The sequence below is a fragment of the Aspergillus viridinutans genome (assembly GCF_018404265.1).
Source record: "Aspergillus viridinutans IFM 47045 DNA, scaffold_1, whole genome shotgun sequence".
NCBI lineage: Eukaryota > Fungi > Ascomycota > Eurotiomycetes > Eurotiales > Aspergillaceae > Aspergillus > Aspergillus viridinutans.
Window position 1 is genome coordinate 3,258,492 of NW_025091217.1, and position 27,451 is coordinate 3,285,942.

A 27,451-nucleotide genomic window follows, 5' to 3' on the forward strand; every position below is an offset into this window, starting at 1 on the left:
GGTGAGTCAAGGGATCTCTTTCAATCGAATATTATGGCGGCGTGAAAACCCTTGGTTGGAATCCCAGGCGTAGTGGTCAATGACGACGGGGACAGGAAGGAAACCGAACTCTGGCTAGATCCACGGAGTTACAGCAGCTTATCGTTGCAGCAACCTACATGCCTTCTGATAATTCATCGGAGCTCTCTGGACAAGATTTCACGAGCAGAGTTGTACTGTAACGAAGTCGTAGGGGATGACGCCTGTGGCGCAGTGCAGTGGAACATGGAGCAGTACAGAAACTAAAGGGTCGTTTTCATTGAGAACACAAAGTTGTGGAAGTAGGAGTGTAATGCTAAATGATTCAAGGGTCACAAAAAGCGACAACTGTACGAGAGAGGGCGATGATTGAGAAGAAAAGCAAGTAGAGAGGCACAGCAGGCGGCGGCGGTTGAGATGGCGGAGTGCCTCAGGCCGACGATGACGATGAGATCATTCGAGCGATTTGATTGGCGGCCTTGGAACCTTGCTTGAAGCTCCTGCCGATCCGTAAGAAGTTATAGAGAGGTACAGTCTGCTTGATGTCTGTAGCTGTATTCTTCTTCGTTCCACCGATAACCGGCTTCAATACTGCAACTACAACTTGCGTTTCACCTTGTGAAGCATGTCGCACATACACCCCTCGATGATTTACGAGTTAAGTAACAAAGAAACTTGCGATGGTCAATGGTCTCAACGCTGTCATCCACGAACTTTATGAATAGTCATCAGTCATCATAATCATCTATGTTAAGATACATACACATAAAGATCTTCTTTTGAACAAGATCCGAAAAGATAGCAACAAATAAAGAACAGCATATACATCATCAACAATACCGGAAGCTAGAGGCCGTAGCATCGTAAGCATATTCGTAAAAAAGAACACAAGGGAACCAAGCCTCCATGATTATCCATTACCATTTCATAACGGATCTTGTATAGATCCAGTTTCCCATTTGACCCTGACGCCTCCGGATATCATTGCCAATTAACATACCAGAACAGAAAGAAAATACGAAGATCAGCCGAGAGCCTTCAGCTTACATCAATCCATGAAGCTCAGCATCAACAAGTCGTGACCAGAGTGTGACGCCTCAGATCACGTTGCTGATATCCATGGTCGATGATGGAGCGACGCTGTGAACAGACTTGCTTCCGTCCAGGGACATGCGGTCGCTGCTGAAGATTTTGCTGGCCCTTGGATCCTTGTTGGGTCGAGCGACAAGCACCTGAGCAGGGCAGACAACTACTTCATCTTCACCCTCGCCTGTGTCGTTGCCCTTCTTTACCACTAGCGGGAACAAGACCACCCGGACGACTGCTTGCTGCGACTCCAGCTCCTCATTTGATGTTGTCTCCCCGCTGCGTTCGTTCATCAACGAGGCGTTGAAATAGACCTGCCGTGCCAGGTCCCCATTTGTGTCGTATTCAGGTTGGAGTGGCGGCAGCATAATGTATTCGGCCAGCTGCGTGCGCATCTCAATTGACAGGTTGACTGCAACCCGTAGAAGCTTGCGTAGGGACTCCAAGAGCTGCGCTTCGGCATGGCTTGGGGGTGGGAGGAGGCGCGACAGAGTCTCAAAGATTTCCAATGCAACCGCTTCTGTGTCGCTTTCACGCTGGCGAGCAAATGCCGGGCGCTTCGACAGGAGCGTAAGAGTAATCGCGCGCCAACGATGGACAGCGCTCCGTGGACCAACCTCGCTCAGCTGCTTTTCCAGGGACTTGAGTTTTTGGCGCTGCTCACGATCCATGCCAAACAAATACCGCGTGAACACAAACTCCCACACCATAGTCATCACCACAGACATGAAGACATCGCGACGACGAACGCGGTCGGCGAGGTAGGTATCTGCATCGTAGCCGTCCAGGATCGCATTGTCGAAGCGGTCCGCAATCTTCTCATCTTGTATCTCGGCAAGTTTGCGGCAGCGTCGATGGTCGGAGTGTTTGGAGAACCGCAACACCCATTGTTGCACATGCCCACACAGTTTTTGACATGCAGCGTCAAAGTAATCCTCATCGCGGAAGACGAGAACGTTGTCATGCAAGGATGCCGCAATTTGTTGTTGTAACTGCGACACCTTATCCCGAGCGGTCTCAAGCTCTTCCCTCAGCCGTCGCAGTTCGTTATCCTTTCGCGCCAGCGCAGTCTCAATTTCATGCCGCACTGTGTTCTGTACTTCCATGGAGAGCTGCTCATATCTTGAGCGCAAGTCCTCCAATTGGCGAGATGACGATTCGCGCACCGACTCAATTTCCTTGGCATGGGCGGCGGTCAGGTTGGAGTTCGTCGTAGCAAGCCCTTCGTTCTCCTCTGTTAGGCGGGTCACTTCCTTTTGAAGCCATTCCACGGAACTTTTCAGATTTTCCACCTCGGCTTCTCTGTCCCGTAGGTCGGCACTGCGCTCGTTGAGTGTATGGTCGCTCTTCCGACGGGCGACACTAGCATTTCGAAGTTTGTCCTCGGCAGCTTCACGAGCGGCAATGAGGAGTCGATTTTCGGAGATGAGTTGATCGAGACGAGCTTCAAGTTCTTGGAGGTGTTGCATACTTCGACGATGACGGATACTGGGCGGTCGGCTCGGCGAGCGAGGCGAGCTGGGCGTCTCTCCCCATCCCTCCTAGACCGGGATCAGTTAGTATTGGAAGGCCAACAATAATCGCATCTATTAAAAGAGATAACAGAATTGAATTAACAAATACTTACATAGACGTCCGTCATGGCTCGTATGGGGCGCTTGCCCTTGTCCGTGACGGGGTCGTAGGAGGAAGACGAAGCGATGCGCTCGACGTTGACATCGGAGGGTGGGGGCTGAGGAGGCTGGGGCGTATCGTGTGGCTGGGGACTGTGGCTTTCCTGTGCCTGGCTAGCTGCCCGCAAATCCCCGCTGGTGTTGCGACTGGTGCGTCGCAGCAATCGCTGCCCACCAGTCGCACTGTGATTGCTCTGCACGCTTTTGATGCTGCTCACACTGCTGGGTCTAAGGATGGGCATTCCTTGGTCCGGAGTTTTGAGTACTTCTGCAGGCCATTCGTTACCTGGCCGTCGTTTCTTGACAGCGAGTCCCGCATCCTCGTCTTCTGAGCTTCTGAGTTTGTCGTTGTCCGCTACAGGCCATGTCTGACGTGCCAATGCATTATCTGTGAACTTTCTGATCGGAGTTTCGGGACGTGGTAGAACATGGTCGGGCTTCATCTCCAGACGGGGCGTCCCGTGTTCGGAAACCATGGATCTGAATTCGCTCGCTTGCCCCACTCGATCCTCTGGCTCTTGTTCCGCGATGGGTTGTAATGGAGTACGTGGAGGTGAGCCTACATCCGCAGTGGCCACTACTGGTCCTCCAAATAGAGACGTTGTCGCCAGGGGTGGTGTCACTGCCTTGGTGATTGGTGTGTCCTCCAGCGACCATGTTAGCGGTGGGTGATGGTGTCGCCCATGAATTGACGGGCTGCGACGAAGCCCACAGGAAGAATCGTTTCTCGGAATCCGCTCGTCCCGGTCCATTTCGACGGGAGACGTTTGGCTGATAAGGGACGACTTCTGTTCATGCACAGGCAATGGTGCGTACAAGGGTGTTTCATCTTCTAGGGTCCGCGTAGCGTCGTCCTCCTTCCATCCGATTTCAATAGACTTGGCTTCGTTCCCTGGACCATCGGATATCACAGAAACATTGTATGAGGGGTCAACCTCAACGTCGACAGCAGGGTTAACTGGGGTGCTGCTTGTGTCCTGCATCTTCGTAGGCTCTTCCAGAGATAGATCCCGTGTAGAAACCGTAGTCCTTGGCTCTGGAATTTTCTCATCTTGCTGACCCAGTAAATGGCTCTCTTTCGGCTCGCCGACCGGGATAGGTGCCTCCGAGACCTGGATTGCGCTGTTGCCATCCGCATTTTGGTCGATAGTCTCATCCTCAGCCCTATCTTTTACCGACATCAATCCTTGGCCCGGAACAGGAGGTCGAAAGGATCCGCGCTCAAGATTTGGGAAGATGCTCGCAACTTTGCTTTGCTTAGACGGCACAACTTCCGTCGCGCTCTTTGCTTGATCCCATGCCAAATCGTTCTCGGAATGCTGCACAGCTTTTTCTTGGACCGTATTAGGAGCCACTTGCGAACTTACAGGTTCTGCTTTCAGTTGGGCAGACTGCTCCGTCTCGACCACCGCAGAAGGCTCTATCATTATCCCGCCTTCTTGCGGAGCAGCTTCTGTTTCGTCGGCCCCTGTATGGTGTGCACTTCCGTCGTTGCCTCCCCCTAGCTGCTCTTCACGCGATTGACGTTGTCGTCTAAACAACCCCTCTGGGATGGCAGACTCGTCAAATTCTGCAATGGCTGGCTCAAAAGGAACTGCATGAGCCTCAGGTGATGACAATGGCGTCTGTTCTTTGATTTCGACTTTACCTTTGTCCCAGTCTATTGCAGGCCAGTCATCCTCGTCAGCTGCACCTTGGTGCACCTCCGAAGCTCCAGGCTCGACCTCAAGTGATCGTGAAACCTCCACGACTATTCGCTTGTCGGAGGCAACTGCCAGAAATGGATCTTGGTCAGACTTGGCTTGGTCCTTGGTAGAAACAGATGCCCCGATAGGATCTGTTGGATTTTGCAGCTCCGGCTCGTCTGAAGGCTCGATGGCATCCTTGGCAGATTTCTTTTTGGCCTTTCTTTTCTCTTTCTTGGACAATTTTCTCGCAGCAGCTGCTGTGGGTTCAGGCTGACTCTCGATGGAATCCTCGGCAGCTTGCTGGTTTCTAATTTCAAGGCCTTGGCTTGGTTCGGCCTGGAAATTGCCCTCTTTTTCCTGCTCCATAGATAACACATCCTCAGTTTGATTGCTCACATTCGGAGTCCGCTCAAGAGTCTCTTGAGGTCGATCGGTGTCCGATGGAACCAACTGCTCAGAATTTTCAAGTTTCGTCCCCTGCTCTTCCGAAACGTTCGCCTCAGAAACATCACCAGAACTCTCCACTGGGCCAGGCTCGCTTGGTATGGTGGGCGTAGTCTCCACAATGCTGGATTCTCCAAGCTCAGCAGGGGCGGGAGTTGTTTTCTTTCCTTGCTGTTCTTGAGCTTGCTTCTTTGCCTTCTTTGCCTTTTTCTTTGAGTTCTTACGACTCAGGGCTGCTTCTTCAATTATTGGTTCCGTAGCTGTATCAGCATCAAGCACTGGCTTCTCCACAGCAGGTAGTTCCTCTGGAGCCGTTGCATCTTCATTCAGCAGAATTTCTCGCTCGAACTCCTGGTTGGCAGCCTCTAATGATTGGAGGCTATCAACTGTCTGGCCTTCAGAGGTTTCTATGGCCTTTAAATTGTCTTCCGCCGGAACAGTGGATTGAACCGCGCTCGAATGCAGTTCCCCTTCGCCAGTGTCTGCCGTGGTCTCGGTAGGTGTTTCTAGTGCTTGGGTGGATACAGGAGTCACCAGCTCGGTTGGCTGACCATCAGAAGGTGGAATGAGGTGCTCTTCAGTCGCCAGCGGTTCCTGCTTGGATTCATTTTCGCGTGACTCAACCGCAGCCTTTTGAGCAAGGCGCTCTCTCTTCTTGTCCTTCTTGCTCTTCTTCCGTGAAAGAGCCGGTGCTTCCTCAAAGCCGTCCTCCGCAGGCGTTGCCTTTTCTTGCACCTCTACGGTCTCCTCCGTATCCTTGATCTCAACTGCAGTTTCAGTTGGTTTCTGTTCGGAAAGCTCGTGCGAGGGCTCGGTGACTAGATCCGCCTGAGGCTCGGCAACAGGTGACGTGGGATCAGCCAGTCCATGGCTTGTTGGCAATTTTTCTTGCACAGCATCTACCAAAAGCTCCTGCAACGTCTCATCGGTCTTTGTCTCCTGTTGCGCCTTCTTTTTCTTCTTGTCTTTCTTCTTTTTCTTTCCTGAGATTGGTAATGGCAACTCTTCGTTGTCTAGCTCAAGGATATCCTCTGACTTTGAAGGATCGTTAACCTCGATATCAGTGGATTGATCCTTAATTGAGGCATCTCCGCCATCTGGCGCGGATTCTGGAACCTGTTCCTGGCTCATGGAATCTTCAGGTGTTCCTTCAACCGGTGCTTTCACCGACTCCTCCACTTGTGCGTCGCTTTTGATCTGAATGGCGTCTTCTCCTTGTATCGATATCTCTCCCTTCTCTTCTTGTGGAATCTCAAGTAGACCTTCGTACCGCATCTCGGGACCCTCAGCCACAATCTCGCTCTTGACTATCGTACCTTCTTCACCAGATCGCTCTAACCCATCATCAACAGCCGGCGAAGCATCGTTTGCGTTGTTTTCACCTTGTTCAACATCAATAGATGTTGCTGCTTCGCCGACGGAAGTTGGCTCGACTTCAAGCGCGGGTTGGGAAGGATGATCGAATGGCGTTGCTTGTTGTTGCTCTACCTGCGAAGATACCATGTGATCAGTCCATGTCAGATCTTTATCGTTGCCGCCGTGTGGTTCGGTGTCGTGGGACTGATTTTCTTTACCGTCATCTTCAGCAGGCGTGAGTGCCGTCTCAGGCGATGGCTCCGTGGACTTCGCTTCGGTAGAGACGGCTTCACTCGTTTCTTGAGAGAACTTCGCATCGGGGCCATCCGCTTCGCCACTTGGCGTGTCCAAGGGCGCCTGTTCCGAGATATCTGGGGCAGTTTCGGCGGTGCTGGCGGCGTCGTTTGCGCTACCAAGAACCTTGGACTGACGCTTCTTGTCTTTCTTTGCCTTTTTCTTTGCTTTTGCCGACATAAAGCCGCTGAACTCTTCTTGCGGTGTCTGCTCTTCGTGCACTGTTTCAGACACTGTAGTGTCAGGCTCGACAGTGTCGTGGGTCTCTTCCGTTTCAAGGACCGGTGTCGATTCGAGCGGCTCAACGTTTGAAGGCTCAGGCGGTATCACTGGCACATCTTCGGTTGACTCCAGAGTGTTCCTCTTCTTCTTTCTCTTGTTTTTCTTTGACTTAGAGGGGCCGGCTCCTTGCTCACCATCATCAATGGGCGTTTGCGGCTCGGACTCTACTTGTTCCGCCAAGGCCTCTGGCTTGATGCTCTCGTTGTCTTCTAGCGAAGGCCGGACAGCGGGCTCCTCTTTCTTCTCGTCTAACGATTCGGGGTCCTGGACGCTTTTGACACCGTCCTGAGTTTCAGACCAGAGGGCCTCCGACGAGACTTTCTGTTCTTGTAATTGGGACGCCTCATCAGCCAACGTCGGAGCTGCAGTTTCTTCCACAACGGGCTGTTCCTCTGCCATTGAACCTTGGAAAGGCTCAGTCACCTGCTTGTCTTGCTCTGTAACTTGTGTAGCTTCGGCAGTTGACTCAGGTTGCTCAGGTTGCTCAGGTTGCTCAGGTTGCTCAGGTTGCTCAGGTTGAGTAGTAATATCTGCTCCATCTTCAGTCAGGCTCTCAGGGACTGTTTCTGCGGGCTGAAACTCCTCAGTAAGGCCTTTCTGGGTGGTAAGTTCGTCCTCGGGCTTCGGATCCTCATGCGGGGTCACTGTATCGCCAGAAGTCGCAGCAGGGTTATCAGGCTCGCTCTGCTGAGTCGACGGCTCTTCAATCTCGAAGGAGACAGACTTTCGCTTCTTTTTGTCTTTCTTTGCCTTCTTCTTGGACTTTGCTGTTTGAACTTCCTCTGTGGACTCCGCAGTCTGAGTTTCATCTGCAGCGGGCTCTTGCGTAGCTTCATTGGAAGAAGCTTCTGCAAGGTTCTCTGGTTCTTCTGAAGTGAAAGGTCGTGCTGGCTCAGCAGCTGTTTCTGCAACAGTTTCGGTGGCGTCGATCTCAGACTTCTGCTGCTCTTCAGGGGTGGATGGAAGAGGCGCAGATTCATCAACGCCTGAGGGCTCTGGAACAGGTTCGGAGGGAAGCTCAGCAGTTAGTTCTTCCTTGGTAGAGGGAGACTGCTCATCGTCTAGGGCAAGCGACTGGCGCTTCTTCTTTTTCTTCTTGTCCTTTTTTCTAGAGGAAGCGGAAGACTGATCATCCTGAACTAAGCCTTCAGAGCCGGCTTCGACGTCCAGAACCGCACCGCCTTGGTCAGTCTCTTGATTCTCTGTGCTGACTTCGGCTTGAGCTTCTTTTGCGGCCAGGTTATCGTCGGCAGGCTCATTGTGCTCAATAGTCTTGTCTGGAGAATCTTCAGGTGTGCTCTTTTCTGCAGCCTCTGGTTCTTCGAAGGTGGCACCTCCTTCCAATGCGGGCGTGGGGGTGGATTCTCCTTGGACAAGTTGAGCAGCAGCAACAGGTGTTTCGGTGGGAGTGGCCTCGTTTGCATCAAAGACACCATCCTGGGTCAATGGTTGCTTCTCCAATTCAGTGTTCAGGTGTGAGACATCGAACCCCGTGGAACCAGACTGAGGTGTATTTTCATCATTGGATCCGTAGGACACGTGTTCTGGTACCATCACGAACTCTTCGTCGGAGTTGGAGCTGCGTTCCGTGTGCAAAGACACATCATCCTTGGGCTGTTCTTGCGAGGGCTCAGTTGTCGCTTCCGCGTGCTCAATGACATCCAAAGTAGGCTCGGATGACTGCGGTTCAGACGGCACTTCGTGGCGCATCTGAGCACCTGCAGAAGTAACATCCTTGGTATCGGCTTCTTCAATCGACTCAGATGCAGGTGTCTCATCCAGTAAAGCAGATTGGCGTTTCTTCTTCTTTTCTTTCTTCGCCTTCTTCTTCTGCGCAGCGGTCATAGGGACCGCTTCCTCCGTCATGCTTTGATCTGGTGTTTCAGCAACTGGGTCAACGGTCGGCTGGCTTTCAGTTGGCTCCTCTCGCATCCGCTCTTTATCGGCTTCCAATGAGGAATCTTCGCGTGCGACAGGCAGATCCGCGTTCTCATCTGCAGCGTCTGCGGGAGTCAACGACTCGGGGGCTGGCGTTTCATCAGGTGCAAGCGACAGGCTCTGCTTCTTTTTCTTGTTCTTCTTGCTCTTTTTTCCAGACGCTGCAGTTTCCCCCGCTTCGGGCACAGGTTCGGGGCCCGGTTCAGGGCCAGGCACAGACTCAATATTCGGCTGCTCGCTGGGCTCGGACACATGTGGTTCTCCGCCATTGGCCTCATCTTTCTCCACAGCTAAATTCAGTTCAACAGCTTCCGCTGCGGGGATGGGAGCAACGTCTTCAATCCCTGCAGGTGCTTCTGTGTTACTCGACTCTAGCGGTACCTGACTGTCGCCCACGGTCGCTACCTCACCGCTTATTTGAGGCTGCGGGGTCTCCGCAGCCTCAACTGATCGGAGCTCTTCAGTCTTGGCTTCTACCTCAGACTCAGGCTGGGACTCGGAAACATCGACTGATTTGCGATTCTTCTTTTTCTTGCCTTTCTTTTTTGGCTGCTCGTCAACGTGCTCTTCCGGTGCTGTCTCCAGGGCGTCTTGAGGCGCAGCGGGCTGTGATTCACTCATGATCTCAGCTACTGCGTCTGGCGCGACCTCTTCCGCTGCTGTCGGATGATGGATTTCTTCAACTACAGTTGGCTGGGAATCGTTTGCTACCTCGGCCACGTTTTCGGATAAGGGTTCATCTTTGACGTCTTTTGGAAGGTCGGTAGCTTCTCCCTTATTTTCATCCACAACCTCATCCGGCAACGTTACTTGAGGTTCCTCCACAGCAGTGGTTGTATGCTCAGGCCCAGGTTCAGGCACGCCTTCAACTGAAGAAATAGGCTCTGTAGTATCAACAGCCTCACTCTGAACTAGTGTCTCTGCAGTGTTCTTCCGCTTGTTCTTCTTTTTGTTCTTCTTGCTGCTTTTGCGTGACAAGGGAGTTTCCGATTCCGCAGTAGTCGGAGTGGGCTCTTCGTTTCGAACACTAGATTCTGCTGTTTCGACCTGATCCGTAGAAGGAGAGTCAAACACGGGAGTAGAGGTCTCCTTGAATTGCTCTTGTTGTTCCTCGGGAAGGTCTTGGGTGAGGGCAGGAGCATCCACCTCGACAGGCTTCTCTGAGATCTCAGCCTGTTCTTTGTCAAGCGGCTGTATCTCGGACTCTGGTGCCTCCTCCTCGTTCTGTTGCCCATCAAACCTAAGATCGGCTTGCTCGGTTTCGGCGCTCTTATCCTCGGGAGAGGAATCCAATGCGTCATGCCAAACCTCAGGAGAGGCCGTCTCATTCACCATGTCATTCACTGATTGTCCCGAAGGATCTATGCCTGAACTCAAGTCGCCAATTTTGTGGGTGATCTCGGTATTCTCTGGCAGCTCTTGAGGGCGAGTAGGCTCAGCTTGGAACTCTTCACCAGAGTGCGGCAACCCTTTAGCCTGATCATCAACCTCTACCGGTGAGCCGTGCAATTCTCCCGGTATGGGAATATCGTGAAACGTAGGGTCTTCAGTAGCTTCCATTTCCTTGGGCACCGGTTCGGGCTCGACAGTATTCTCAGGCACAGCAATGGTACTCTGCTCGGTAGGCTTAAATTCGCCCTCTGCAGGCTTTGTAGTTTCCACGGTAGGTTCTACCTGCTCTCCCGCGATGACCTGCAAAGTTGCAGGGGATGGTTCCTGGGCCTCTGTAGAAGTGGGGTCCTCCGTGTTCTCATCCGGAGCAGAGCTCTTGTTCTTCTTCTTTTTCTTCTTTTTAGACTTCTTGGAAGATGCCGTCTCGGCTTGGTCCTCAGCTGGTGTTTCAGCAGTTGACTTGGCAGGCGTATCCTCAGTTGCAGCAGGTGCCGGTTCCTCTTCAAGTGCTTTGCTGACGTCCAGCGCTTCGGTGGCCTTTTCTACAGCAACTGTAACCTCTGTCGGCTCCTGCTGGGGCACACCTGTAGCTTCAGCACTGGCAGGCTGTTCAGCAAGAAATTGCTCCTTTAGTGCTGGCTCAGAGAGCTCGACGGCATCAGTCCGTGCATCTTCAACGGTAGACATTCCCACCTCCCCCTGATCGACAGTCGAGTCATTGACAGGTGTAGCCGGCTCCTGGGTGCTTGGATCCATGCTCTGACGCTTCTTCTTATTCTTCTTCTTCTTTTTCTTGGCAGAAGACGAAGATGGCTCGTCAGTGTCCACTGGTGGCACCTCAGAGGTAGCCTGATCATTGTCGTTCGCGTTCTCATTCGTTGTCTCGGACGGAAGCTCCTTGTTCTCACCGGTTACGTCTCGGACGACCGCGCTGGCGTCCAGCATCTCCTTTTCTTGCGAAGTTTCTTCCGCTAGGGGAACCACTGTATCCACCGAATCTCTTCTCTTGTCGTCTCGCGGGACGCTGTCGTCGTTCCGAGTCGGACGTGATGTCTCTTGTTCGTCCGCGTGTGGGACTTGGGGTACAGGCTCGGATATCTCAGGAGACTGCTGCAGGTGCGGTTCCTCAGGCCCTTGCTGTTCGCTTGCGGCAGCCACTATTTCGTCCTTTGACTCTTCAGTGGCTTGCGGTAGCTCAATTTCTCTAGCAACCTCGGGCTTCTCGCCAGTAGAGCTGGTGGCTGCAGCAACCGCAGCATCCACAACAGCTGCAAAGTCAAGAGGTGTGCCGGGGGTAGAGACGGAAGCTGCTGCGGGTTCATGGTCGGCAATTGACCTATCAGTTCTGTCCACCTCACCAGGAAGATCCACCGGACCTTCTTTGTCGGAACCTGCAACGTCCGGCTGCATGCTGAGATGACCGCTCACAGCTGCTGCAACAGCAGCATCCACCACCCCAGCGAATCCAGGGCCCTCGAAAGCGTTCACGGTCCTGGTTTGAGTGGGCGTTGTCTCCGTGTCCTCTGAGGCCGCGATAACATTATTTTGTGGAGTAGAGGGCCGAGAGGGCACGGCCTCAGCCGCGCGTTCTACATTGCCTTCATTCTCAGCACTTGCATCCTTGACACCCACGGCCGAGCCCTCGGCGGAGGGGAGATCTCCCATGTCAAAGGGCTGTACATCTCCGTACGGGCTCGGATCCTGAAGGAGTTCCGAGGGAGAATGAAACTCATATTTCAGCTTCTCTTTCCGTGAAGGATGATGCGGGTGTATTTGATCGAAAGTTGCCGCGATAGGTGTCACCTGCTGAGAACCTAGGACATCATACTCGACCCCTCTGCTCTGAGACACGTCGATGCCGCTTGGTCGGCGAGTGTCATGGACATGATGGCTCAGATCAACCGCCTCCCAGCTTCTCTCGTCCTGAAGGGCTGTGAGGTCTTCCACGGAGGCATTCGCGGATGAGGTCTTGCTTGACGGCAGCGATGGTAACGGTTCCTCAGGCTCATGCTCCCCGTGTCCAGGACCGTGACGCTCTACCAACCATAGGGGCCGGATCTCGCGCGAACTCTTGAACTCTGTAGAATTTGGTCGGCGTTTAGGGGCTGTTGGAGACCCAGGAGACGGTGTAGTAGGGGCGCCAACGGAAACTGAACGGTTGGTCCCAGGCGAGACTGGGGGGCGACGGAAGTGCAACGGCACCGCAGTGGGAGAATCCTTCGACCGCAACATGGATGATCGGCGTGACTGGCTCTGGTTGTCTTCCTCTTGCCTATTCGGCTCGGGCGAGGCCGGTCTACTCCGAGACCTGGGGGCTGTATCCAGGATCCTCTCCGAGGCTTCGGGAGGTGTCGAGCGCCCTCTTGGCCGCTGTTCTCGTATGCCTGAAGCCAACCCCGTGACGGCCTCCGCCAAACGAATGCGCCCCGAAGCACCACACTCTCTATCGCCGCCGCCTATCTGGACTGGCATTTCGGGGCCTTCCGCTAAAAAAGACTGGTTCTCGTCGTTGTCTTCCGATATTTTGCGATCCTATACGTAGAGGAAACGAAGAGTAAATCATTTTAGCATATGCGCGTTAAGACTGGCTTGCTTGATCGGTCCATATTCGGGCCATAACCGAGCACAAGACATGTTACAGTAAATGAGATCAAAACAGTTAAAGATGACTATACCTTCTCAAACTCCCCCGGTTTCCCCGAATCCACAATATCCTCGTATCTTCGTCGCCGTCTCTCTTCCCTCCGTTGCCTGCTAGACTTGTAGTTCTCAATGTCAATACCATCCTTGTCCCTGGCCTTACTGTTCTCCTTGTCCGAACCGCTCTCCTCATCTCGCTGGGAGGACCGTTCCTCCCTCCTCCGGCGGCGAGACTCCTCGTACTCTCGAGGCCCGACCTCCGACTGGACTTCACGCGACGAAGGTCTATCTGCAGAGGACGACCTCTTGCTGTCTACCGGCTCTGAAACTCTCGAGCCAAAGATACTGCTGAAGAAACCTCCCGTTCTTTTTTCCTTATCCTTATCATCCGTGCTCTTGCGTTTCTCGCTGGACTGCCCAATTCTGGCGGGCGAGGATGTTACAGAGGCAGAGTCAGTAAAGGTGTCACTGTCACGCTTGGAGCGCCTCTTCCGTCGCTTTTTCTTTCCCTCACTGCCATCCGCTTCAACTGACGCAGATGCGGCATCTTCACCATCGTCAAAGTAACCACTGTCTTGTGTGGATTTTCTTGATTTTGTTGAGGAATCGTATTCGCCAGATACAGGGGCAGAAGCAACGGACCGGCGGTCTAATTCGCCGTCCTCACGCGAGTCCACATCACGCTTTGTTTCCGAGCGGGACTCTTCCGTTTCGAATCCGCCGGGCATAGAAAACGAGTCTCGAGCAGGAAGATCAGATTCATCGCGTTCCTTGCCAGAGTTTGGATCCTTTTCCGCGTCGGATAGAGCTTTACGGGAGCCGTCTCGCTCATTTTGCTTTTCGTTGAGCCGGTCAATTACCTCCTGAGCGATCGAAGTTCGAGTCTGAGGCTCAGGGGGTTCTTGATTGTCAGGTTCCCGTGAAACAGGCTCGGGTTCAGAGTACAGTGGCTGCTCTTCGACGACTCTGTTGGATTGGGCTTTTTCATCTTCAGGGGTCTCAACCTCGCCTTCAACGAAGCCATGCGGAATCCGAGACTCTAACCCGCCCTCAACCCATGGAGGTCTGTATTCGACCCCGCCTCGAGAGCCAGGAGGAGAAGACCGCGTATGATACGTTGGATCCTCCGTCACGAGGGCAGGATCAAAGCCTGCGGCTGCGGTGGCAGCAGCCAAGGCAGCCGCAAATTCAATGTCCGCACCCACGTCATTCGCGACGCTTCTGGAGGATACCCTCCGTTGTTCGAGTACCGGTGAATGAGCCTCCTGTCGCTCCCTGGTGGTCTCATGGTCCACTGATTCAAGCTCGGATGACGTGGACGGAACTTCGTACTCATGCGTTTCGTGCTCCCCCCAGGAGACACGGGAACCGGTCGTTTGTCGTGCAGCCGGCTTCACATCTTCCTCTTCTTCATGAGGAGGCAAATCCCGAAGATTACCCACGGGTGAAGCTGCGTCTCTGACGGATCCACTCAGGCTTTGAGGAGGAGTGGGCTCGATAAGTTTCAAAACAGGTACCGACCATGGCAGATCTCGGTATCCGGAATGTGATTCCTCCGCCTGCTGCAGCGCTTCTCGGGATTGTCTTTCACTTGCAGGTTCAATCTCAACGATAGTAGGCATCGAAGCAGGCGCGCGCCGCTTGTAGGTGTCCGGGCTATACCGCAACTCTTCAGGAGCAAAGAACTCGGCGTAATCGTCGTATTTGTGGGGGCTACGACTGGGACTCGGCGGCTTGATAGGCTCCGGCTGACGTTCCTCGGGCGGATGATCACTCGCTTCCTGGGCAGCCTCTGATTTACTACGGCTGGACACTGTTGACTCCGGCTCGGATCCACGGCGACGCTCCGCTCGGCGCTGCTGTCGACGCTCGTCGCGGCGGCGTTGGCTTGTTTCGGAAGGTTCGTCAACCGAACTTCTTCCAGATAGCACGGTAGCTGCAGCTGCGGCGCCTATTGCACCCGCGGCGACAGCACCGACCCCCGAGAATGAATCTTTGTCCTTTCCGGAATCCTTGACGTAGCGATCCTCTCTAGACTCTTTTTGTCTGCTGTCATCGTATCCACGGTCTTCGTAGCGTCTTGAACGACGATCATCATCCCGAACGGTCGGTTCATATTCTCTATCAACGAGTTGCACGCCGCTGGCCCGCTCCGCTTCGCGCTTCAACTGCTCAAGGTGGTCCGCGCGTCGCTCCTTATCAGCTTGCTCCTTGGTCAGATCAAACTGAACCGAGGTCTGATCTTTGACGGTCGAGCGACGCTTCAGGCCGGTTTCTGGCGCACCTTCCAGAGGCTCTGTATGGAACACAGGGGAAGAGTCGCTCCTGCGATGTGGTCGATTGAAGCCTAGAGCTACATTCTGAATTTGTTCAGGTCTGTAGGGGATGTAGGAGGTCGGGGGGAAGGTAGGTGGAATCACGGGAGCAGCGTAAGCGGGAATCGATTCGCCCTGGGTAGCATAAACGGCCTGGGAGACTGGAGTCATGGGCTGCGGCTGCTGCAATGGAATGGGACCAGGTCGAACGAGTGCGGGTCCAGCAGATGACAGAGACGTCACCTTGATCGCATCAACAAGGGTGGGATCACGAGTTGGCACGGGGGCCACATGCTGCAAGCTTCCAGAGCTGCTTGACGCAGCCTGCCTAGGTAGTTTGGAGTCTCTGTCTTGAGTAGATGCCAACGCAGCCGTTCCTAGAGCACCTGCAGCGAGAGCAGCACCTGTAGGAAATCGATCCCGAGGGGGGCTAGCCCTCTTCTTCTTTTTATCTTTTTTGCTTCCCCATCTCCAACCCCATTTTGAGGTACCAGAGTCAGACGAGTGTGATTCATCGCTACCGAACAATGCGCTATCACCGAACGCGAGCGCCGAACTGACACTGGAGGAAGATTGGTCCCCTGAGTCCAGATCCTCCCAGCCCTCATCGTTAGTGACGGATGATGCGTAATCCGAGTGCCGCGACCGCGTCTCCTTCGCCGCGAGAACCTCTCCGGTCCGCCGACTTCGTCGGTGAGATGTAGCAGCTAATGCGGTGGCTGCAGCGCCTAGTCCCAGCAAAGCCGCATCTACGTCACGGTCTTTCTTCTTACTGCTCTTCTTCTTCAACTTGCCAGCGGGATTTCGCGCGAATCCGGTACCGAATGCCAAGTCCGCATCAAGCGAGGAAGAGGATGAGTTGTTAAATGAAAAGATACTCCTGCGTTTCTTGACTTGGCGCTTGTTACGGTTTTCAGAAGAAGACGTGAAGAAAGAAGCAATGCCACCACCAACGGACTTTCGAGCAGGCTGGGAGATATCGAGAAAAGAGGAAGAGTCAGAAGTTGACGACTTTCTCCCTTTTGCCTTTCTGGGTGATCGACTGCGGCTGCGACTGCGGCTTCGATGACGGGACTTGGCCAAAGCCGAAGCTCCTGAACCCACTGCAGCACCTAGGGCTGCATCCCTGAGCGCAGAATGGCGGTCATTTCGGGAGGACGAACGGGATCGGGACCGAGAACGGTGTCGTCCACCTTCATATTGGCTCTTCTTCGAGTCTGAGTAGATGGTGCGGGACTCGCGGTCCCGAGACTGGCTGCGACGCCTATAGACGCCACGCGAGGTCTGGCTCTGTCGTGCTGTTGAGACACTTTCAGTGTCGTTGACGGTCATTACTCGGCCCGAACGGACGCTATAGGTGTCTTCAAAATCCTTGTTATTGAAAAGCGCTTTGGCCGCCATTCCACCCAACAGTCCAGGCAGCAGCCAGGAACTCCGTGAGGACTTCTTTCGTCGGCGACTTTCATCCTCGGAGGATGTATAGCGACTTGCCTTCCCCACCCGCGAGCCTCCGCTATAGCGCTCGCCGGATGAACGGCGTGGGCGGTAGTGATGTTTACGAGGTGCGTCACGCGAGGAAGTGCCCGGTTCGAAGCAGTATTTGCAGACGCCTATGGCTTCGGTATAGTCTTCAAACATACCAACACCCTCAGGATCACGCCAAAAATCGATGAACTTGTCAAGCGGACCACGTTGGCGCTGTTGAAATGCCAAACCGCCCGAGGGAAAAGGAGCCCCGTGGTGGACAGCAGCGTGGTGGGGATGCAGAGGGCTTGCAGCATACGGCAAGGCTGCTCCTGTTCCAGCAGCGTACCACGCCGGATTGGCCGGTGCATTGTCAATTGTCGGACCTGGATTTCCGAACCCATGCTGGGAAGATTCGTCGTAATTCTGCATGGTGTACTGGGATAGATGGTCGGTGCTCGACATCGAATGGTGCTGGTGGTGGCCAAGCATGTAACCCGCTGCAGCACCCGCGGCTGCCGCTCCAACCGAGGCGCCGATACCATGGTTATGGGGCGGTTTGGAGGTGCTGGACGCCACGGGGGGGGCATAGGGAGCAGCCGTTGGGACAGGTTCCGGAGGCGATGTCGGACTGGCCGGCAAGGGAAAACTGCTTCCTGCTCCATAAGCAGCAGCACCAGCAGCCATCCCCGGCATGCCGAATGTAGCGTTAGATGGCTTGGGAGGCTTGGACGTTGCGCCAGCAGTTGGACGATCCGGTCGTCCTGGCGCTGGATCCACGTCTAGGTCGGCGGCGTCTGCGAAGTACGCAGCTGCTGCGCCCATCTGGCCCATGCTGCTCGGCTCCGGTGGTGGGTTGGCGACAGGCGACGCAGTCATGAGATGCGCCTGGCTGTTGGGAATGATGGATGGAGGTTTCGGGCGCACACCTGGCTGCTCCGCAACAGACTGTCCCTGATCTCCATAGTAATCGGCTGCTTCGCCGGCGGGATTCGGAGGCCGATATGGCTCAGCAACATAAGTAGGAAACTGACCTGGGAACTGCTGCTGGACATGGGGGTCATAGACCATTGGGGAATTTGGCTGAATGGGCATGGATGTGGAAACAGGCGGCAAATACGTATCGCCGGACTGAGTCTGTGACCGTTCCCGATGACGGTCGCGAGACTCTACAGCGTCGTCTTCCAATTGCGCCCGCTCGTTCCTCTCCGACCGGGGCCGTTCACGCTCACGACTCTGCGATCGGTCTCGGTCGCGTCTGCGAGAACTGCGCCCATCTCTGTCGCGAATATCAGAAAAGCGATCGCGACCGCTTTCTTCATCGGTATCTCTGCGTTTGGGTGTCCGTTCAATAATAATCCGATCGTGCTCGACCGATATGCCCGGTTCTGCCGTCGCATAGCTCGAAGCGACAGAATCGCCCGCTGCGCTGGGAGCGTATCGCTTGCTGCGGCTGCCTGAGGAAGAGTAGGCCGACAGATCGCCCAAGCCACGATCACGGTCGTCACCCCGTGAGGACTTGTGGCTGACCGTCGAAGAAGCCTTGGAGTTGGTTCGGCGGCGGCTACTGCTCTTGGAGTTGGAGGTTGTGCTGCGGGCATCGGAGGAACGGCCCCCGCCCATCAGGGCCCTGAACATGGTGGGCTGAAAAGAGCGATCAACACGATGCTCCTTGCGGCTCAGACAACCATGTGGGAATCGGAATGTTGAGTCTGGGAATGCTTCGATGGTTCAAGGCGGAGCTGGTGGCTGGTCGACTGGCGAGAGTGAACAAGAATAACAATCGTCGTAATGGTGCACTAAGTCAATCAATCCAAAGAGTAAATTAAATCAATAGATTAATTAGGTGTTCAGCGAGGGACTAAAGCAAATTCGTGACTCGTGATGCTAAAGAACGATGGCATGAACAGCGTGGAAACAAAAGATCGCTCAGTCCCAGCTCGAGAGGAGAACCTATCGAACGGATAATGGATTGTTGTTTTCCGCAAGGTAAACAAGGACAACAAACGGAGCTGAGCCGTGGTTCTTTTTCGTCGGCAGCCCCAGCCTGAACCGCTCGGATGATAGCGCTGGGTCAGCTTTGCTGCTAAGGGTGGTTGCTCCAGAGAATCGGCCGCCAAGGCGATCCAGTGGGCGGTTAGCGCCTAAGGAGCACGGTTCAGCTCTGTAGTAGTTTAGAGTATTTGAGGGAAAACAATGATGATGATGATGATGATGATGATGATGGTGATGAAGTTAGACAGTGATGATGAAAGTAAGAATGTGGGGAGTCGAGTTGATGCAGATGATAATTAGGATCCATCCAAAGATGATGACTGGATGATAATTCCCCTGAACGTGTTTACGTCTGAGATGGCAAAGAATGCCCGCAGGACTGAATCAAAAGGTGAGTGTTAGCCGACGAAATCGCGGTGAGGCTGGGGAGGCTGGTTGGCTGCACGTGCCAAGCAGCAACGAGAAGAATATGGTAGCCTTAGGCCAGGAGGCTGGTAATGAACTTTTCCAAATTAATGTGTAGATACAGAGGACTGTATAGGACGATTTATTTACTGATTGGAGATTGCTATGGTTGAACGTAATCAATCCTTCTGTGCGTCATTTCTCTGCCCGGTTCAGTAGGTACAACCCTCATAATCACTCGAGGTTTGTGGCTACCTGAACTTAGGACTGGAGAACCTGCCTCAGGTGTCCATTTGAGGCCTCTCCATAGCTGCAGTAACCTGGCCACGGACTCGTTCCCTAAAAAGCACAATGTTAAAGTACTCCCTGTCAAGCCAGTAGTCGCACACCGATTACTAAAAGTTCTCACTCAGGGCTAGACAGCATCAGCTAGACAAGCGGAGCAAACAGTCCAAGCACCAACCAGGCTCGACCAAGTCAACCCGAGTAATCAAGCTCTAATCAGCGCGCATCAATCTCTCCAACCACGACCTCAGCGAATGCTGGAACCAAGGTGGAAAGCTCCTCAGGTTCCGGGCCAGCCACCCCGACGAACCCGGCACAACAACATGCCCACTATTCCCCGTGAGGATCTGTCTCACCAACTGCTCCGCGACCGTCTCCGGCTTCAGCAGCGGGTTGTACCACGTATCCTCAGGAGTTAACCGCCCAATGAGCGCCGTCTGCGTGAATCCCGGCGTGAGCAGCACGGTCCGCACCCGCGGGGCATGGTACCTCGTCACCAGCTCTACCGCCAGTCCCTCGTGGAACGAAATCGCCGCGGCCTTGGTGGCGGAGTAATCGACGATATTGGGGGTGGTGGTGTATCCCGCCAGCGAGGCAACGGTGGCGACCATGCCGTGGTCGCGTTTGACCATGTGCGGCAGAAACTCACGCGCGAGCCAGTAATGCGCGAGGGTGTTGACCTCGAACTGGATGCGGGTCTCCGCCTCCGTGCTGCCGAGGATGGTCTTGTCGCTGCAGACTCCGGCATTGTTGATGAGGACGGTGGGCTCGCCTAGGCTTGCGCGGATGTCGGCGGCGACGGCCGCGATGGCCGAGGGCGAGGTGATGTCGCATTTGTGGAAGCGGACGGTGGGCGGGAGGCGGTCCTGGTCCTCCTGTGGTGGGTGGATATCCAGGATGGCGACCTTGATGCCGCGGTCGCCGAGCAGCTGCGCGATCCGTCTGCCTATCCCATTGCTGCCACCCGTCAGCACAACCACCTCGCGATTCCAGTCGAACCGGTCCGAGACGCCATTGTTTACGGTCCGGGCGTTAAGCCAGGCGTTAACACGGCGGAGGGCGGCGAGGAAGGTGAGAAGCTGGAGGACCTGGAAGAATCGCGGATGCTCGAGGGCGAGTTGGTGGCCCTTCGCGGTGTACTGGGCCAGCAGCAGGAGAGGGAGCGTCTTCCAGGGACTCAGAAGCGTGCTCTGAATCAATTTACCGAGGACATCGGCCGTGAACCCTATCCTCCGAGAGAACACGCTCTTTTAGACCCAATAGCCCAACAGACAGTTGACATTTGGGATGTGAAGCAATCAGACCAACCTTCGCGTGAGAGCCACCTTCTTTGTGTCACCATGGTGGAAATCAATGAAAGTGTTTTCCTCCAATTCCAAGATGCAGACACCATCTAATAATCAGGTTATGCTGGACGATGGCCCCTTGGACCCTTTGATCTAGAGGATGACCTCCTTAATGAGTGATCTGCGTATATAGGCGAGCATGAGGGGTGTCGCTGATTGTCCAAGGAAGGGACAGCGGGGAAAGGTCAGAAGCAGCCGAGGTGGGCTCTACGGTCCCTCGACAATGCTGCCCTGTCCATTGGCATGCTAAGGCTAAGGCTAGATATTCAGCGTTCATGAAATGTCTGTCCTACAATTGACGGATATAATGGGTGCAATTCACTGGTCATTCACTCAATCACGGATTTTTCTCCTTGCCGAATTATGCGTTGTACAAGTGAAACCTGGATATTCTCCGAGCAGGAACAAGTCTCTCCGTCATCTCTACAGTCACACCACTGTCCCTGTTGTGCATCACGCATGACAAGTGCTCCTGAAATGCAAGTCTTTATTGGAATGAGTAACGTACGCCATTCGACAAACAGGCCCTATCTTGAACTCTTATAATGAAGACAATGACCCAGTGACACCAAGATATGGTATGACACACCATCACTTCCATCCCCAGCAACTGGGGACAATCATCCGTTAGACTTTAGGCAATTTCGCATACAATATTCGGCCGTCCATCTGTCCAATAATGCAGGTAGCCAGGTCTGTTGGCGATCATCAGCCCTGCTTCGCGGAAAATGCAACGACACGATACCTCCCGTAGGTACAGTCACAATGGTAAGGTGTAACTAGCGCCGTTTGAACAACAAGGAGGAACAAGGTATCAAACCAAACAAAAAAGGGTCCGAGGCTAGATGATGCCGGTATGATCAGAATAATTCCAGGTAGCCACCCATCCGTTCCCAATGCGCAGCAAATTATATCAAAAAGAATAACCCAAGATGTTGAAGCCCTGCCCAAGAATGAATGATGATAAAACAAAGAACCGCCGTGCAAGACACCTATGTATGTATGTTATATATGAACCGTGCCATGTCAGGCATCAGTATATGCAAGGGATTCAAGGGTCGAAGAAAAGAGCATGGACAAAAGAGGGAAGAGAGGTTCGAGTCGATTATGTCCTAGAAAAGAAAATAGATTCGAAGGATCGGTATAGATGGGATAGTTGGTGTTTGTAGAAGCCCCCATTTTGGTGAGGAGGTTTACCTTTTCAGGCGACCCGCGGGAATACCGTGCAGGCGATGTTCTTAGGCGGTCTCCCCCGGCGGCAGCGAGACGGGAAGCGGTATGAACCTAGCTATAGGCGGATGAGAAACTCGTGTTGGCGGGCTCTCGAAAAATCTTCTCGTAGATTTCGGTCAGGATCCGTGCATCGGCTCGAAGACTAGGGGAGATATATCGGCTCTGCAACAGGAATCTAATTGTTCGCTTGAGAAGTTTCTCCAGCACATTTCGGTCCACTAGCTCTGAGAGACAGGACATGTAGGTCGCAGACAGCACGAGCATATTGCCGAATTGCGCATGAGCAGTTCCAAAGATATTTGTCACGATCGGACGACCTTCGATCCCATCAAAGGCCTCTGTACTCAGAATTGCAGAGTCGATGCATACTTTGCAGGCTCGTCGTAGCTTAGGCGGAAGGTCTCGGTATGCAATGGTGCCCATCGAGCCTCCTTGGAAGGAAGTGGGGGCGCTATGGACTGCTATGCCCATATCACTCGACAGACGTGCCATGTTTGAAGCCCGTTGACTGTGTGGTAAAGAGGGCGAAACCTGCTGAGATTTCGAGCCAGAGAGAACGGACCCGGCGGGCGACTCGACTGACGCGGAGGTTGGATTGGGATTTGGGAGTCCAGCAAAATGCAGAGCATGATATAGAAGAGGACGATGGATGATGTATCGCGCGCCGTAATATTTGGCCCGCATGCGAGCAACGTTTATGTCATTTGAAGGGGGATCAGTGTCTTTCCATTTCATGATCTCTGGAAGACTATTTCGCCACAGTTCGAGATTCATGCTAAGAATTTCCTGCACGTTTGAGGTCCACCGGTTGTTGCTCGAGCTGTTCATAGTTGTAGTATTGCTGGAAGGATTAGCTGTGATTGCGGCGATTGCAGCGTTGACAGCGCTCGCAGAACCAGCAGCATTGGTGGCACTGCCCGGGTTTGCAGTGTTAGAGCCTTGTTGTCCTATCAAGGTATAATTAGCGGTCTTCCTGGTGATATGGCCTTAGGCGCCTTACTCTCAACTTTGTACAGATCAGTGTGGACACGGTTAAGGACTTTCCGGAGGTGGATTTGGGCAGAATAGAAAAACATCATCATGGTACTGGGCGCGCAGATCTCATTTGGCAAAGCAAGTGTGAAGCGTCCCTTTGGTAGACCTATACGTGACTCTGCACGAGAAATGCCACTGGCGGGAAGATCAAGTTCTGCAAGAATATCACTACATTCTGAGTTAGTTGGGCCCGCAGGCTAGATCTGACAGTGACACCATCACAAGCATACCTCTCAAGCTGAAGACATGTCCAATACGCGAAATCATAGAGGTCTTTCAGGGGGCCGTCCTGCATCTGGTCATAGCGTTTCCTGGTACTGCGGTCAGCAAGCCACCTTGAGGGTTCAGTTCGGCTTTGGACAAAAGCTTACGATCGAATGAGTACTTGGCAAGCGCGAGCGGCTTGGTATATCCACCCATGACTCTGGAAAGGATGCGCCAGCTGGCCGGCGTAAAGTCCTGCGAGCAAAGCCGCTTGAACATGAAGCAAACCATTGGCCCCTTGAAGGCCGCCAAGGATCTGCGTGGCATATGCATAATAAGATAAACCCGGAACGACATCGACGTTTCTGAGATGTCGATTGGCAGGCACGTCTCGGCCCGATGACCCTGACCGCCCTCCGACGCTTCTCCGACCGTCAACAGGTGAGGGAGACGGGACAGCTTGGGGTGCGTAGAAGCTCCCCTGCGCTGGAAGAATCATGTCAGATCCAGCGGGAGAAAGGACGCTACGGGTGGGCGGGCCAGGGATCCACTCTTTGCGAAAATCCGGGGGGTTATCAGTAACAGGAACGGGGACTGGTGCTCCCACTTCGCAGATGCTGCCCAGCGCAAGCACGAGAAGGAGAACAGCGTTGTCAATTGACTTTTCGATGCGACGGCTCGTCGCTTCTGTCCTGACGCCAGCGGAAGTTGGAAAATCGCACGCTGCACCTTGCAAAGTTTCACATGACCTTTTCCTTTTTGCACCTCGTGGCATGTCGCCTGTCCCTGTAGGCGTCGATCCGGAAGTCTTCGGTAAGCAATGGAACTTGATGAACATTTCGATCTTCTTGTCCAGGTCACCCTGGTCGAGGAAGGGATGAAGCTTGTGTATGTGCTGAAGGTAACTGCGATGATAGCGACGGACGGTGTCCGGATCGGCCCACAGAGTACCATACTCGTCAACCCCCTTGTCTCGAAGCTTCTGCGGGAAACCACTGGGATGAGAGCTCTGCGTCCAAGGACTACTCGGCGATGCTCGGTGGGTGTGAGTATCATCCCATCCGCTGCTGGAATTCGAACTAGTCAACGGGGTTGGCGACATGCGATCCTCACTTGCGTCGTCGCCCTCACCACGGCCATAGACGCGAATCAAGCCACGTCGCTCTTCAAGCTTCATCACATAATCCTCGTCGTACTCGCGGGGATAGAGTAGATTTTTAATCGACGGCCAGGATAGCAGCTTGTGGGCAGCCGTTGTATGTTCCACGGGGATGGACAGCTCGCCGTCCTCCCTCTCCACGTAACTCTGTCCTGGGAGGTCATTCGAATCCAACTGCTGCATTCCCTCTCCATTCTTTGATTCTGACTCAAGCAAAAGATCAGCAGCACTTGGTTTCAGCAATCTATCAAGTGTCTGCTTGGGTGGCATTGATCGGGTGGCATCTTTGACAGCCAAAAGTTTCGGCTCTTTCAACCCGACCTCGTTGGAAATCTTACTAAGCTGCATCCCATGTTCCATCTGTACAGTTTGAAAATGCGTCAGACGCTCGTCGAGCTTATCTTCCAGATATTGTATCTTGTCCAAGATCTGCTGGGTGGCCTTTTCCTGTCTAGCTTGAGGGTCAGTAACCGACAACCAGCCAACCGAAGGACAGAGGTCAGGCAGGTCACGCACTTGTGGGGGGGAACTTCTTTATAGACACATATCAAATTGTTCTCCTTGCAGTGGCTGCAGGCGGGCCGCCCTTCATCGCACTTTGCCTTCCTTGCTCTACACTGGTCGCAGGCCTATTTATATTATGGAAGAACGTAAAGTTAGTCTATTTTCTTTGTATCCGGCGCAGTCTCTTTTTCTGCGCCATGGAAAAGAGACAGTCATTACCTGTTGAGCCCGGGCAGCCTTGCGCTGGCGCATACCAAAGGCCTGATTTTGGTAATAGTTCGGCTCATAGGGAGCAGGAGTATGTGAAATATGCGGGACCGGCGTCGGAAACTGAGCTGGAGGCATCGTATGTGGAGCTGGAGGAGGGGGAGGGGGGCCATCGCCATTACTGCTCTGTTCTTGAGGGGGATATGTCATCCGCGAACGAAAGTCGGGGGGCGCCGAATGAGGAGGAGCTGGATGCGTTGGTGTCGAATGAGGGATGGAATCATGCGAAGCTCCATTCATAGGGCGGAAAGTCGGCGGATGGGATTCCGTCGGGGTGAGACTGGGAGCAGGCAAACTATTTGGCCGACCATACGGCCCGTCGGGAGGTAGCTGAGGCAACTCTCGATTCGGCATGACAGGATACCCATGGGGCAGGGAAGGTTGAGGGGGGTTGGAGGCCCGTCGCTGCTCCGCGTGATGCTGCTCGAAGGACGGCGGGTAGGGGCGCCATGGCTGATCGTACGCCCCCGGCGCATTTGCCAGGCCATGCGCCGCCTCAGGAGGAATGCGATGATGCATTTGAGGAGGGGGGGGAGGGCCGGAGTAAGGAGGGAGCGAATGTGACTTATCGTCCGTTCCAATCATTTCGACAATGGTAGGTCCGCACCTCCGGCCGGTGACTCCAGGTTGCCGTAAATCCGCTACGAACGGTCTGTTCAGTGCGACAGTCATACAGTCATGAGGACATGTTGCAGTCCCGCAGAAAACACAATGTGCAATGTCAAGTGAGCGGGTGGGGTGGAGGGATAGTGAGAGTTGGACAAAGCTCAAGAGCTTCCCGAAAGAGGTAATTCAGCCGGTCAATTCTTTTAGCTCTCGATAGTCTGCGTTGCGCGTTTCGCTCTTCTATTTTTCTTTTTTTTTTTTTCTCTCCGTCCCTCTTTTCGGATCGATATCTTCCTTTGAAACGTTTGCGACCAGGAGCTCCGAACGATGCAATCGAACGGTTAGAGGCGCAGTTTGCGGGATGTATTGACTGACGGGCGATGGCAGTTACGAACGCGCAAGGCACGGTGAAACAGCTTTCCGATAGCTATCCAGGAAGAGCCAGCAATCCGTTAACTAGGAGTGAATTAAGAAATGAAGCAAGAATTAGACAAGAAAATGATCGAAGCAACGACAATTGAGCAGCCAGGACGAAGGAAGGCTAATGCAACGGGATACCCAAGGAGATGGTAAGGATAGCAGGAACGGGCAAAAGCAAAGCGGATGCACAGTAGCGGACCGTTCAAAGGTACCAAGCCAGTTATAGCGCAACGGGGGGAAGAGGGAAGAGCAAGAGATCTGCGTCCACACTAATTGCAGTGGGCACTCGACCCTGGTAAGGTGTTGGCAGGGGGAGGTACTTTATTAGTAGCTTCAGATAGAGCTGACCAGGGTTGAGAATTGGGGGTACATGTGGTGGCATCATTAATATAAGAAATCAAGCTGACTCCGCTTCGAAAGGGAAAAGAAGGGGAAAGGAAGAAAAAGGTACAAATTGGCAACTTCATAGATCCATCTGGCACAGTCCAAAAGCCAGTAAGGACTGAAAGATGGTAAGGTAGTACGATGGTGATAACGACAGAAACAACCCACCTCGGTGAATGAAATGCAGTGTGGATGAAAAGAAATGAAGAAAGCAAATAGGCAAAAAGGATGGGAAAACCAAGACAAAATGATGATGGGATCATGGGGCACTTACACAAGAATAGACTAGGTATCCATCCAGAAAGGATAATGCGAATAGAATGGATACACCAGAGGTTTGCCTTTTCACACTCCGATCCTTCGGGAGATAGATAGCTGTTAGCCAAGGTCGGTAAGCCAAGCTGTCGGGTCGCCCTGGGTGTGTCAAGAGTCGATTGAGCAAATGGTGGCAGAGCTTGAGGTGTCCAGAAAATAATAAGGTAATAATAGTAAATAATAATAATATCGAATAATAATAACAATCACCTCAAATTTTTATCAAGTGGTTAATGGTAACGGTATTAACGCTGAAGAAACGCGGAGATGGCCCCAAAAGGGCAGGCCGGTTTGGATGGAGCAGGAGCTGGAGACTCGAGGGGCGGAAATATGATTATTAAGGGTGGGAAGTGAGGATGAAGGATCCGAGAATCGATAATCCCCGTGATCAAGATAGAAGGAGGGGGTTGGAAATGTCGGTTGTGTTGTTGACTGTTCAATAGTTCCACACTGTCACCATGGAATGGCAGTAACAGCCTGTTTACTGTAAGGTGAATATCGTGGATTTGCGACTGAGAGATCGAAGGAAAGCGATCAGGAAAAGCAGATGTGGCCGTCGGAGATTGCTGTTGGTGCTCCTGGTACTGACGAGACTGATGAGGAGATGGTATAGAAGGATGCCAGAAAATGCCCCTCCTTGATAGCAGTCCTCTCTCCTTTGATTCGGTTGGCTCAGGTTCTCTTTTTAGTGGAGGAAATGTCA

General features: G+C 53.4%; 3 protein-coding genes across 3 annotated transcripts; all 3 read right to left on the reverse strand.

Annotated features, from left to right (window-relative positions):
* Positions 1–1,115: 1,115 nt before the first annotated feature.
* Positions 1,116–18,228, reverse strand: lah (involucrin repeat protein; the record flags this gene model as incomplete). Its single annotated transcript, XM_043266140.1, has 3 exons — positions 1,116–2,645; positions 2,732–12,703; positions 12,847–18,228. The coding sequence occupies 3 exons, from the start codon at positions 18,226–18,228 to the stop codon at positions 1,116–1,118; spliced, it is 16,884 nt and encodes a 5,627-aa protein (XP_043122075.1).
* Positions 18,229–19,487: 1,259 nt separating this feature from the next.
* Aspvir_001011 (short chain dehydrogenase/reductase family protein) lies at positions 19,488–20,617 on the reverse strand (the record flags this gene model as incomplete). The annotated part of the gene is made up of 2 exons (XM_043266141.1): positions 19,488–20,500; positions 20,584–20,617. The coding sequence occupies 2 exons, from the start codon at positions 20,615–20,617 to the stop codon at positions 19,488–19,490; spliced, it is 1,047 nt and encodes a 348-aa protein (XP_043122076.1).
* Positions 20,618–21,905: 1,288 nt separating this feature from the next.
* clcA (putative C6 finger domain protein) lies at positions 21,906–25,695 on the reverse strand (the record flags this gene model as incomplete). The annotated part of the gene is made up of 5 exons (XM_043266142.1): positions 21,906–22,801; positions 22,855–23,057; positions 23,120–23,200; positions 23,261–24,699; positions 24,976–25,695. 5 exons carry the CDS (start codon positions 25,693–25,695, stop codon positions 21,906–21,908), a joined length of 3,339 nt encoding a protein of 1,112 aa, XP_043122077.1.
* Positions 25,696–27,451: the final 1,756 nt, after the last annotated feature.